Below are 13753 nucleotides of genomic sequence, written 5' to 3' on the forward strand. Positions count from 1 at the left end.
AGGCATCAGACTAGGGCCTGGAAGAGCAGCAAGGGTCAAGTAGCCTGAGCAGAGGCAGGGAGGCAGGAACTCAGGGCAGGTGAGAAGCCAGTGCCCTTCCCACCACCTTCTCCCCATCTGCTCTTTGCCTAGGATATCCTGCAACCTGCCAGGAGGGAGCTCACTGGTGCTCAGTAACAAAAGGGTAGGAGCTTTCCTGACAATGGATGAGGCTGAGACCACTGATCAGAGCAACTTTTAGATGCCATCCACCTGAGCTCCAGGAATAATGAGGCCCTCAGAATGGGGAGACCCAGCTTAATGGCTGTACTCACTTGAACTGGGGTAGAAGGGCTGCTGGAAGTTTTCCTTGCATTCAATATTAGTCTCGCTGTTCCAGGTCAGGGCCCCATTGCTCTTGGAATCCATAACCTTCATGTCCAGCACAGTACTGTTCAAGCTGATCACTGTGGCCCCCTCCGGTTTTTGGAAATCAGCTTGAGAATCAAAGTCGGTGAACAGGCAGACAGTCCTACCGGATTTAGGGCTTCTCATCTGGTACACAGAGGGGTCAGGGTCCTGGACATCTGTGGGCCAAAAGAAGCCAAGTTAGGAGATGCTGATTTCCCTCCTTGCCCCAACCCAGGCCTGAGTCCAGATGCCAGCGGTGGGTAGGAGCAGGCCTCTGTGAGGCTGGCATGTCACATTCTCAGTCTCAACATTCTAGAAACCAGTTGCTCTAAATGGACTGGGAGTCAGGGCCAGGCACAAGCCACCAGTCCTGGCCAAGAGGCTAGGCTCTCAGTGAAGGCTTTCTGCCTGGCCCTGCCTGCCATTCAAGGAAACCAGAAATGCAGGGCTATTTAATGATACTGTTCATTCTTTTACTTCATAGGAACTTCCTCAAAAGCACAGTAGGCCTAGTAAGCAACAACCTTGCTTTGGCAGGACAAAGCAAGCTTAGAATAAAAGCCCAGCAAAGCAAACCATATGTCTTAGAATTTGGGGTGGCCTCCCCCAAATTGGGCTGGGTATTTTTTTTTTTAATTTTTATTTATTTATGATAGTCACAGAGAGAGAGAGGCAGAGACACAGGCAGAGGGAGAAGCAGGCTCCATGCACCGGGAGCCCGATGTGGGATTCGATCCTGGGTCTCCAGGATCGCGCCCTGGGCCAAAGGCAGGCGCCAAACCGCTGCGCCACCCAGGGATCCCTAGGCTGGGTATTGACAGGAATTGGAGGTTTGTTTTTATTTATTTAAAAAAGATTTTATTTATTCATGAGAGACACACAGAGAGAGGCAGAGATATAGGTAGAGGGAGAAGCAGGCTCCCCATGGGGAGTCCGATGCTGGACTCTATCCCAGGATCCTGGGATCACGACTTGAACCAAAGGCAGATGCTCAACCACTGAGCCACCCGGGTGTCCCTGAAGCTTTATTATTGGCTGGCATTAAGTTGGAAGGATCAGTCACATCACCAGGAGATTTCTCATTGATAAAAGTTTTATTTATTTTTTTTTAAATTTTTTAAATTATTTATTTATTTATTTATGATAGTCACACAGAATGAGAGAGAGAGGCAGAGACACAGGCAGAGGGAGAAGCAGGCCCCATATACCGGGAGCCCGACGTGGGATTCGATCCTGGGTCTCCAGGATCGCGCCCTGGGCCAAAGGCAGGCGCTAAACCGCTGCACCACCCAGGGATCCCTGATAAAAGTTTTAGACAATAAATCAGAACACCTGCCTCCCAGTCCTGGCTTTACCATTCACTAGATACAAAGCCTTGAGCAAGTCACATCAGCTCCTTAAGTGTCGGGAATTTCATCTGTAAAATGGAGGTATTGCCTCCTCTATCTTCCTAACCAAGCTATTCTGAGACTCAAAAGGGGGAGTTTCTCTATATAAAATTATATTTAACAAACTATAAAATACTGAATAAATGTGAGTCATTGCCTCTCTTGATGCTGCTGAGTTAAATACAGTCAGTTTCTACTCTTCTCCCTCAAAAAGCAGGGGCTGCTGGAGGCTTTTCCTTAGTGCTGAGAATCATTCTTCAGTATTTCTGTAGGGTTTTGTGTTTTTAATGTAACTCTTATTGTTTATTCTTTCAGACCTCCTGCCTTTAGAAGAGGAAACAGAGGTTTGCTGGGAGGGTTAACACATTGGGGCCACCCAGAGAGTTTATAGCAGGGTTGAGACTCGAGTTTCCTGCCCCTGTGGTTCTCTGCTCCCACAGCTTCTCACCATGCATGCAAGGTTTCTCAGACCAGGGGCGTACCCCACTTGTGAGGCCAGCCAGGGTGGCCTTGGCAATGCAGACATCCAGCTGGACCTGAAACCAGAGAAATCAGCCTTTGGCATGGCCTTGGGTTGCTGAGTCAAGACACCCCAAGGGTGTCAAGTCAAGGGATGGGTCCATGGTCACATGTGAGGGACATCCAAAGTTTTGGCCCTGAGGAATTCTGCTTGTTCTTCTCCAGTGTCCCCATATCTGGGAGGTCTGACATCGCTGTGGGTTAGGGCCTTAAGACATAAATCTTTTACAGGGAGAAGAGAGACGAGAAGTCATTATGTGCCACCAACACACCCCAATGGATTTGTTAGTCCTCAGTGGGAGTCATGGGTGGGACTGGGAAGGAGGAGGATGTAGGAGCGTATGGAGGTGCTGAGAGAATGTAGCCTTGAGGAGAAGGTAGAGGGTAATGTGCCACCAATGCAGTTTTGGCTTAGAGGGGAAAAGAAATTGAGGTGGGGGCCAGATGTTGAACCTTGAGTCCTGGTTAAACACTTACTCAACTCCTAGAGCCAGTAAATGTCAGGCTGGAGAGGGTCTAGACCATGCTGTTCAATATGATAGTCTTTAGCTACATGTGGCTATTTAAATTAAAACTAAGCACAATGAAATAAAATTAAAATTTAATTAAAACTTCATTTTAAGAGCTTAATAGCTACCATATTGGACAGAGCAGGTTGATAGAACACTTCCATCATCCCAGAATGTTCTACTGGACAGAATTGGTCTGGAAAGAGCTATGCCACAGAACATGAGATTTTGAGGCTGAGTGTGGGCCTTAAAAACCATCTTTAAGTCTGTGGGAGTGGGAGGTGACTCCATCAGGGGCAGACCAAGTTTTGCTCAACTTTGCTAGTGAGAGATCAAAATGAAATAGTGATCAATGAAGTCAGAAGACTTGAGGTGACTTTAGCTGCTCTCAAGTTTCGTTTTTACCAAGACTTGGTACCTTTTAGGCTTTCCTATCTGCCTTTTTGCTGTTGTTTCTCCCGTCTAGCTTACCTACCCCTGATTTCCTCTCTTACTTCCCTCCCTTCCCTGTCCTCTCCGTCCCCCCATTCTCTTTCTCAAGCTCATCTTCGAGATTATCTGATTGTGTCACTTTTTGTTTAGAATAATTCAGGGACTCCCTATTGCCTATAGGATAATGACCATATTTCCTGGCATGACATTCGGGTGCTGCCATGATCTGGAGAGCTTGAACTTTTTTCTCTCAAGTTCTTTATGTGCCCTATATGAGTAGAGCTGCACCAATCTCTTCATATTGGCATCCTGTAATGTAAGTTTCATGATGGTAGAGGCCTATCTCTGGCTTACTGCCATATCCCTGGGTCTGCCATATAGTAGGTGCTCAAGAAACAATTGTTGGTTACATAAATGGATAAATAAATAGCAAAATTCTTGCTTATCAGAACTTTTTGGGAAAAAAAGCTGGGTACTGATACCTAAACTTGATTTTTTTTCTAGCCCCTTTTACTTCCACTCCCATGTACCTCTAGTGTAACCTTATCTTTTTGTCTGAAGACAAGAAATGAGTCACTTTTAATTTGGAGGTCTTTAGGGTCCATCTGCCAGAGCCCTGGAAGGAGAGTCATCCTGTTCCACCTTAGCAAAACATATCCTGCCACTGATGACATCTCAGAAGTTGGCCTTAGCAAGACTGGATCAATTCTTTTGATGCAGAAGTTCAGCTATTCTAGATCCTAACCTTACATTTTAATTCAAAATTGACCACAGAAGCACATGTCTGAATGCTCTAGTGCTTTGGGTGGATAGGGGCACAACAGTGATTGAAAGCTTCCTTACCACTAAATCTGTGCTTTGTCTTTAGTACTAGGAACCCAGAAGTGTGAGTTATCAACCCTGACTCTGGGTCCCACTGAGCCTCTGGTGAGCATCAGGAGGCAGTGAACCTGGGCAGACTTACCAGGAGTTATGGAAACTCTGGTTCCTTTGCCAAATCTCAACTGAGAGGCAATACCTTCATATCACCCATAATGTCCCCATTACGGAAACCCTTGGATTTCTCTTCCTCTGAGGGATGGGGGTAACCTATCAGATCCCACTGAAGAAGGAGAGAGGAGGTCCCTAGGACATGAGGTATCCATGGAAGGACCTGGCCCCTCTCACTTCATATCTGTGTACATTTCTAAATTGGATCTCAGTTTCCCAGTTGCTGGTCTTGGTCTGTAATTGTCTTGAAGGCTCTAGAATTCCCTTTCTCTATTGTCTAAGAAGACATTTTATTTGCTTTTCTCTGCATCCTAATTTATTATCAGATGTGTTTACTTAGGCCAAAATGCACATGCCTTGTTCATGCCCAAGATCATGCTTCCTTTCTTGTTGTTCCTTATGCCTGAAAGTCCCCTTCTCTCCATCCTTTGCCCATACAGATCTTACCTACCCTTCAGGCCCAGTGAATCCTTTCTACTGCATAAAACCTTATCTGTCTAGGCCAATTTCCAGCCATAGCCCTACCTCTGAATCCCTATTGTGCCTATTGATGTCATCAATTTGTTAATACTTAGTTTTCAAATTGCTAAATTTATTTATTTATTTATTTTAATAATTAATTTATTTTTTATTGGTGTTCAATTTGCCAACATACAGAACAACACCCAGTGCTCATCTCGCCAAGTGCCCCCCTCAGTGCCCGCCACCCAGTCACCCCTACCCCCCGCCCTCCTCCCCTTCCACCACCCCTAGTTCGTTTCCCATAGTTAGGACTATTCCATGTTCTGTCTAAATTTATAATAGTTATGTCCCTTTGGCTAGTTTTTATCCAATTGGGGAACAGGTCAGTCATCTATCTTAGACTTCTTTGTAGTCAGCCTAACATTTAATAGAGTGATGGCTACATAGAAGGCATTAGAAAATATCTGTTGAATGATTAAAATCAAATTTTAATGTGTTTGACCTAGAGAAACACAGATTTTCAAAATTGATAGTGAGGACTTTTCCCTTCACAGAGGACTCTGTTAAGACAATTCGTTGTAACACACACAGTTACAGCCTCACTGTAAGATGGGTATCCCCGAGGAAAGGAATAGTGATGCTCACTGGCCCATGGGATTGCAAATGGTGCTCCCTGGGATGACTCACCAGATATGACAGACAGATGGGTTCCTTTTCCAAATGTGAGTTTGCCCAGTTCCACTGCAGGTGACACCATTACAGAAACTCACTCAATCTACCTCCTACTTCAATAGGAAAGCACTGATCTTCCACAGGGAACAAGAGGATCATACTGTCTAGAGTTAGATCTTCTGCTCTTTTGTGTTGAGACTTTGGTTGTTCATCTCTTTTCCTCCTGTCCTATTCTGCTGTAGGACCCTGGGTTAGAGGCTGTGATTTCAATAAACCAAGAATTCAGCAGAGCAAAACCCCTGTTCAGGGCAGAAGTATCTTGGATCTTTTTGTGGAAGGTGCAGGACTACTTGCTTATCACCTGCCTCATGATTCCTAAAGTCTCAGTCTAAAGATGTTTCCCAAGCATTGTGTGCTAGATGGGAGGGTTTTCTGGGGAGGGGTGGAAAGAACCATTTAGGATTCTGCAGAAGAAAATATCTGGGTTCAACTCCACATTCTGGACAAAGTAGAATTAATTGTCATTGTTGACCCTTGCCCAACTTTACTTACTTGGCTGGACACTCAGTCTGGTCCCCGCTCCAAAGATTAGCATGCCCTGCTGTATCCCCACTGCAGCTGGGGCCTTTGTAATATCCTTCCTGACATTAATCTACTGGAACCCATCAGGCTCTGAAAGCACCATCCTAAAACTCTTCCTGGGTCTTTGTTTCTTAGATTTCCTATTTCCTAGGGAATCTGTTCCTCCTCCCCTTTATAATAATGTAAACCTTTTATAGCAAGGTCTTGATGAGGATGGGGAGAATAATAATAATAAAGCTACTGTTTACTAATTACTATCTGCTGGGCATTGTCTTATATTATTGTGATGCGGTTTTTGGCATTTTGCTGTTGAGGAAGCAGACACTTTATTAGTTAGAGAAGAGAAGGTAGAGCCAGAATTTTTCCCAGATCTGGCAGTCTCCCAAGTTTTCTATGAACCCCATACCATCCTGTCTCCATGCTTTGTTGTGTCACACCATATGATTGCCATTCAGATGGGGGTCAGGGTCACTTTTACCCTTGGAGAGGTTCAAAACTCTACTAAACTTCGGAGAGGAAGATTCTGGGAGCAGGTGGCCCTATATCCTGTCATTGGCCGAAACAAGGAATGTAGCTACCTGTGGCAATAAGAGAGAATATGGGTTTGCTATTAAATCATTCCTTTCCCCCAAGGGCACATTGCTAATTTCCTGAATGTTCAGATTATCTGGTGCTGATATTATCGTCTTTGCTTGAGAGCACTGAGTATCTGAAACTCTGTTTATGTTTTTGTAAATTATTCTGCTTAGGTTTTCATTTACTCAACTGGCTCTTGGCACTTCTGTCTTTAATATAAGAAACGGGAATGTTTTAAGTCACCAAGAGAGCTTGAAGGAAATGGAAAACAAGTGTTTAATATAAACAAAAGTTTACTATAAATCATTGCCTGTTTTCTCATAGACAAGCTGACAGTTACTTTTGCCCCAGACACCTGCATGGTCATACTCACATGGGTGCACAACCAGCCTGGTCCCAGCTCCAAAGGTCAGCTGACTGTAGCTACCAGATGACACACAATAGTGGGGTGCTTTGCAAGAACCCTAACCTGGGCAAGGTCAGCCTTCCTGGGGCAGCAGTATCTGCTGTCCCTATAATACAGACTCCCCCAAATCACTCTTTCACTGACACAATAGAAAAATTTGGCTCACCGAGTCCTGGTTCATGAGCTTTTGGTGTAGTAACCCCACAGACCTTTCCCTCATACAAAGTCAGCCTTGAGCTGGTCCAGCCTTCCTGGAGGGGTGGACTCCCTTTCTGGGTTCCACACTGAACGTAAAAGAGGACAATTGGAAGAGTTTGAAGGACAGGCAGGAATTAATTAGGAAATGAATTTTGAAAGGGAATTCAGAGCACTGGCAATAGATGGCAGACCTAGGGTAGGGTCAAATCATGGAATGGAAGCCCATGCAAGGCTCTTCTTTTAGAATGTGGTTCTGTTGTTCTTTGCGGGCAGAGAAAGAGAGAGGCTAAAATTGCCTTCGGAATGTTCACATAAAATGTACAGGGAGGACTGCTTAACTCTGATGGTTGTGAGAATCAGGAGGGAGTTTCATACAATGCCCAAGAACCTTTTTCTCCAGAGGTTTCTAAGATTAGAGTGGACATCCATATGGGTAAAAAAAAAAATCTCCAAAGTCTGAGAGTGGTTTAGATATGTACTTGTTGGTGAGAGTTTCATAGGAGTCTAGTCCTAAATTTTTCTTCAAAAAAGATTCTAAGCCCAAATTAGTTTGGAAAATGCTGTATACTTCATACTGACGAGGCATATTAGCTAATTTTAAGGGCTCTGTGAGAAGCCCTGAAGTAAAGGAATCCAGAGCTTCTTAAACTTATTTGATCCATTAATCTTTTTTCTTAAAATAATCATTAGGATCTGTGGAACACATGCAGGTTTATATATAAATATAAATATATTCCTTGGGAATCCCTTTTCTAGTTCCAAGCATTTAAAATTCCAATTTAACTTTAGCCAATTTTATTCCTTAAGTATTTTGTGTTCTGAATCTGTTCTCCTGCCTACTCCTGTGGACACAATTAGGGGTCTCATTGATTCTGATTATTTTTTTTCTAATTATCACAGAACAGCTTCATTCTATTTGGGGAATTGCTGAACATGTAGTCAGCTGAAGAGTGAATTCTCCTGCTGCCATCAGAACAGCTCGAGGGCAGATAAGGATGCAATCAACATGCAGGAACCACATCACTTCAACACTTTGCAAGGCTTACCTTCTAGAAACAATGGCAAGTTTAAAACCTTTCCCAAATGTGAATTTATTGGTCTTCCTTCCACCCACCTTCCTACACACCTTGGAGCTGGGTACTTAAAAGAAGATTTCCGTCCTAACAGAGAAAAGTTTACTTAGAACAAACAGAGAGAAGCTTCCTGGGTGGTCTCTCAAGTAGAGACACAGACTTCCTGTATTTATTAACAGACAGTTTTCCTTTTTCCTGTTAAAACCCGTCTGTGCTGCTTTCCTATCATAGGCATTATCTTTCTTACATGCGTCTGAACTCTAGTTCCTGAAAAATATGGTGGGTTTCAGGCTTTCCAAGTGCAGCCTGGAAGGAAAGACGCATGGGAGGGAAGAGGCTTTGCTAAAGTGCCCAGATGAACAGGTAAATATGGAGGAAGTTTTCCCCAGAGAGAAGGGCTTTCTCTCACCTGCACATATTTGGACGGATTCTGTAATCTGTTTTGAAGTCTTTGACAGCTCTCTCCGTTGGGGAATACTTGCTACTGCCTAAAGTAACATGTTCTGAATAGTTACTATCCCTCCACTCAGGCCTTCCTTGACTCCCCTAGCCAGAAGGCATTTTTTCAACCATCATGTTCGGTGACATTTCTGTGCCAGGCATAGGGCTGGGCTGTGGAGGTGTAAGGATGAAGAAGAGAGCTTATGGTGTAGTGCAGGATGCGTGTAAGCACCAGGCGACCAAGATAGGAGGCTGGGCATGCCTTCCTCTCTGTTCCCATTGCAACTTGTATATAGCTCCTCTACAACGTGGTGGCACTGTGCCAAATTGTTTATACGCATGTTTACTTGCTAGGAGATCCTGGATAGCAGAGACTCTGTCATTCATCCCTCCCTCCCTTCCTTCCTTCCTTCCTTCCTTCCTTCCTTCCTTCCTTCCTTCCTCCTTAATTCTCTCTCTCCCATCTAGCAAAGTACTTAGAATGTAGTAGTTGCTTAGTAAATATCGAATAGACAAGACCTCTAAATATTTTAATTCATTTTTGATGCAGTCCTGCTCTCTATCTTTTATTAGGACTATTTTATTTCTCTTTTGAATTCTTTATGTTTCTGTGTTCAAGTTTTTATTGTTTTTATTACATTATTTAGGCCTTAAGCTCTTCCTATAGCTCTCAATTAGATACAGAGTTTTGTGAGAGTGTGTCTAATGGCCAGCATCTTTGGAAAGTTTAATTTCCCACCTTTTATGAAAACTAGAGGATAACAAAAACATATTTTTTTGGTATAATCATTCATAATTTCTTTTCTGATAAAGATCTTTCATCAAAAGAATCTAGAAACAGCAAGAGAGTCTGTCTCAATAATGATGAAAAGGCCAATCCCCATGGGCAATTTCTAGCATTAGAAAATGAACTGCTATTGAGCCAGTGGCTGGAAATTAAGACTTCAAAACATTCAAGCCTCATGAAGAAACATGAGATATTGGCTCAGGAAGTGCAGATTCATTATCTAAGAGAGCAGAGTAGGGACTCTCTGTGTCTTTGGCTAGAGTCTCAGGTCAGGCACTTACTTGGATGCACTTGGAGTCTTGTTCCACTCCCAAAAGTGAGTGCTCTGGCACCTGTGTCTACACTGTGGTATGATCCAGTACAAATACCTGCCCTCTGCTACACAGGATGGCCACCCAGTCCCCTCACACGTTTACAGCATTCACTCTTGGGAACAGGGCTCTTAAACAGCCTGTTGCAAGGGTGCCTACATGGCTCAGTTGGTTGAGCGTCTGACTGTTGATTTTGGGGCCATGGGATTGAGCCCTGCTGAGTGTGGAGTCTGCTTGGGATTCTCCCTCTCCCTCAGCCCCTCCCCCTAGTCCACTCTTTCTCTTTCTCTCTCCTCTTTCTTGAAATGAATAAATACATAAAATCTTAAAAAACCCCAGCTTGTTCCATGGTTTTGATGATATACTTTTTCTTTCCATGTCACTTCATGCCCAATAAACAGTCCTTCTAGGTTTCTACTTCCCTTCCTGCCATCCCTGCATCCTGCCAACCCAATCCAATGACTTTACTGATCTCTTCAGAGATGCTGAGTCCTGTGTCAAGGCTGCCATGCTCACCATGGCAAGACGGCTCAGAATGGGCAAACCAAAGACCAAACAGTGGCCTCTGAGGTCTGAGTTCTTCCTTCTCAGAGCATGGGAGGGATGGTGCTAGCAGTGTAGTGTCATGGATAACAAGAAGGCAAGAGTTAAACAGAAGTCAAATAAATCTGAGTTCCACTCTAACTCTGTCATCCCTAGCTGTGTGATCTTGGGCCCATTACTTATGGGAAGCCTCTATTTCCTTATCTGTAAAGTGGGCATGATGCCAGCTACCTAACAGTAGGATGGAATTGAACATTGAATGAGAACTTTTGTGAAAGACAGAGAGTAGTCACTGGTACATGTTAGGCATTCAGTAAATAGTAGCTAGTAATGTGATGCTTCAGGAATACTTTACACTAGGGCAAGAGATGAGTTTTTTTGCAGCTTGAGGAGACCCCCCCCAACACCCATGGGTGCCCTCACCCTGGCTGGGATGCTCTCACATAGGTTAGGTATTTCATCGATCCAAGGGGATGTATGAGAGAATCTCAGCCATAGCATTGAGGGGCAGGGTAGACCTCTTAGCTGCCAAGGAGAAAGTTCTGCTTCAGAAACTGAACCAAGAGTGCATGTCTTTTCTCAAAATTTGAGAATTTGTCCTCTGAAAGGACAACACCTGTGCAACACCCTTGTTCAGCAGATCCTCACCATTCTATTAGAACCAACACCCTGATAAGTTACTCCCAGACAACAAAGGATTCTTAATGATGGGGCGGGCACATCACAGACTCTCAGTATTACGTATCTTTCCATAATAGATTCTTGTCTACAAAATTTCCCTTATTGTAATGATAATTTCTATAATACTCACATGGATGAACAACAAGCCTGGTCCCTGTTCCAAATGTAAGTCTGTAGTTTCCTCCTGATACACACAGGTAGGAAAGCCTTTGATAAAACCTGTCTTACATGACCACCCTCTACCGACTGCCCCAGTGGTGCTGGGGTAACGGTCCAGGGGAAAACCACTGGTGGAAGCTCTGAGAGTTGCAGGAAATCTCCCGCAGCCCCTGAACTGTGGTGTCGAGGGGGGTTGGTTGATGGGAGCCAGTGTTGAGGGCTGGAGAATGCCTCACCCTTCCTTACCTAGGAGAACACCCGCACTCCTGTCAGCAGAGAAGCAGGGAGCAACTTCCCTATACCACCACCACCCTGCCTGCCTCACCAACACTAAGGGTCTGATACTGTTCTTATTTTGTCAGATACAAGGGGCTTCCAGGATGGAGGGCCCAGGAGGTTTGATACTTTTTTGTACTGAAGCTTGTCTACCTCCTTTCCCTGAAATGCTCCTGTTCTATCTTCCCCCTTCCTTAGCTCTTTAGAGCTACCTATTCCTAGGCTTCTTCCTGCCTGAGGCCCAGGGGTTTGGTCCCTGTATTTCCCTGGTTTCAGGATAGACTCCAAGCAGGATCCAGGCCCTTCCAGTGATCAGTGCTTTTCTCCTTCCCTCTTGACCACCTGGAAATACGCCAAAGCATCCAAAGCTCTTTGATTCCTTTTTGTTTGTTTGTTTTTGACAGTAAGCTCTATGCCCAATGTGGGCATGACTCTCAGATCCAGAGTTGCATGCTCTATTGACTGAACCAGCTAGGCACCCCTGATTCCTTTTTTCTAATGACCTTGACTCAGATGGGGTCTGGCTGGGACGCCTGGGTAGTTCAGCGTTTGAGCGCCTGCCTGTGACTCAGGGGGTGATCCTGGGTCTGGGGACTGAGTCCCACATCGGGCTCCCTGTGAGGAGCCTGCTTCTCTGCCTATGTCTCTCTGCCTCTCTCTCAATCTTATGAATAAATAAATAAATAAATCTTAAAAAAAAAAAAAGATAGGGCCTGGATTTTATGAAACATAGGACAGAGGAAAAAAAACACAAGGTGGGAGAACCAGAGACCATGCTCTCTACTTCAGAGGTGCAAAAGCTAAGCTCCCAGAAGGCATGGCCTGGGCAGATGTCCTGAGCCAAGATGGGAGCTTGGCCCTGGCTCCTGGCTGGCAAGTGCTGCCTGTCCTCAGCTTACCTCACTCTGGGCTTGAGGGCCACATTAGCAAAGAGTTGTGTGGCTCTGCTGAGCTCAGGAGTATGTGTGAGGGGCTGGGGCCTTGCCACTGCCTTGCATTGCCTGCCCAGCATGGCCCTGGACAGATGCTTGGGCCCTGGGCCTTTGGATTTCCCTACAATAAGAGCAAGATGTCCCCAAGGGCCCTTCCAACTCTCATGGGTTGTCTTACATGACCACCATCTACCGACAAATTTTTGTTCAATTTGAAACCCAGCCTCAGGAAGGAGCAGGGCAGACTTTCACAGATGTTGGGAGTGTGGTCAGTATAGATGCTGAGAGAAGCGGAGGGCAAAAGAAACAAGGGCAAGCAAAGGTTTGGGACAGTGACTGTCTAAGAAGCTTAGGTGTGGCATTGATGAATGACATGCCCCCCTTCCCCCATGGACAAAAGTCTAGCACTTGGGGGTAGGAACAGTTTTTGAGGGTACCTGGAGGTGGGTCATTTGTAGAGGAGGGTCCCAGCTCACTTACTTGGTATGACCATCACTTGGATCCCCTTCCCAAAAGTGAATCTGTTGTTCCCACAGCCACGCTCTGGGTAAGTACATTACAAAAAGGTCCTGGTGTCGTGTAGCCTCTCAGGCAGAACACACACCCTTCACTGGAGCTCTAAAAGCTGGGGACCTGGAAAGGCTGATCCTCATGTTTTCCTTGTAATACCTGCTCTGAGTCTCCCTAATGGATTTGGCAGCACACCCCCCCCCCCCAACCCTGTTGTTCTCCATTTTCCTAATCACAGCTATCAACAAACACAGCCTCTAGCTATTTCTTCTTTGGGGAAAAACAGAGGCTTCACAAAAGTTTGTGAAAAAAACCTACCTCCTACGGAGGCTGGCTGGCGTCGGTGTACTTCTAAAGCTAACAGGCCGAGGCAGGGGGCCGGGGGGTGGGGCAGGGCAGGGAATATTTTCTCACCTTAGCTGCCAGGCATGAAAAGAAGGTACCAATTTTTGGGTTGGGGGACAACATATGCAAAAATGTATTTTTCGCTTTGCCATTAAGAGTAGGAGAGCATGCTGGGACACATGTTAAAAAACTCAGTCACCTCTTCCGCTCCCGGGCTGAGCAAGAGTCCCGGTGACTCATGCCTGACTGGTAACTCATTGCAGTTTCTATGCTCACTTCACTCAAGGATTCTGCAAAGGGGGACTTTTGTACTCAAGAATGTCAAACATCTTAGCAAGTCTCAGACATAAATCCTTTTCCAGAAACACATAGGTGGAATCATGTTTGGTCTCTGCCAGGTAATATGGATTGACCTTTGTCACCACTGTCCTGACCCCAGCCAATGGGGCTTCATGCCAGGTCCCAGGTCTGGTACATCACCACGTACAGTACCGATCTTGGCCCATTCACATATACATTGCTATTAGACTTTTAATATGTAAGTGTTGTTTGTCTGATAAGACTGGGGCCA

At 45.1% G+C, this 13753-nt stretch overlaps 1 protein-coding gene across 1 annotated transcript in view; it reads right to left on the reverse strand.

Moving 5' to 3' along the window:
• The window catches only part of LOC129499424 (T cell receptor alpha chain MC.7.G5-like), a 494732-nt gene that overhangs the window by 3414 nt on the left and 477565 nt on the right, over positions 1-13753 (reverse strand). The window contains exon 5 of the mRNA XM_055309119.1: positions 315-566. Coding sequence (XP_055165094.1) covers positions 315-566 — 252 coding nt within the window. The remainder of the gene's footprint in view (positions 1-314; positions 567-13753) is intronic.

This window comes from Nyctereutes procyonoides, unplaced genomic scaffold, assembly GCF_905146905.1.
Source record: "Nyctereutes procyonoides isolate TBG_1078 unplaced genomic scaffold, NYPRO_anot_genome, whole genome shotgun sequence".
NCBI classification, from domain to species: Eukaryota; Metazoa; Chordata; class Mammalia; order Carnivora; family Canidae; genus Nyctereutes; species Nyctereutes procyonoides.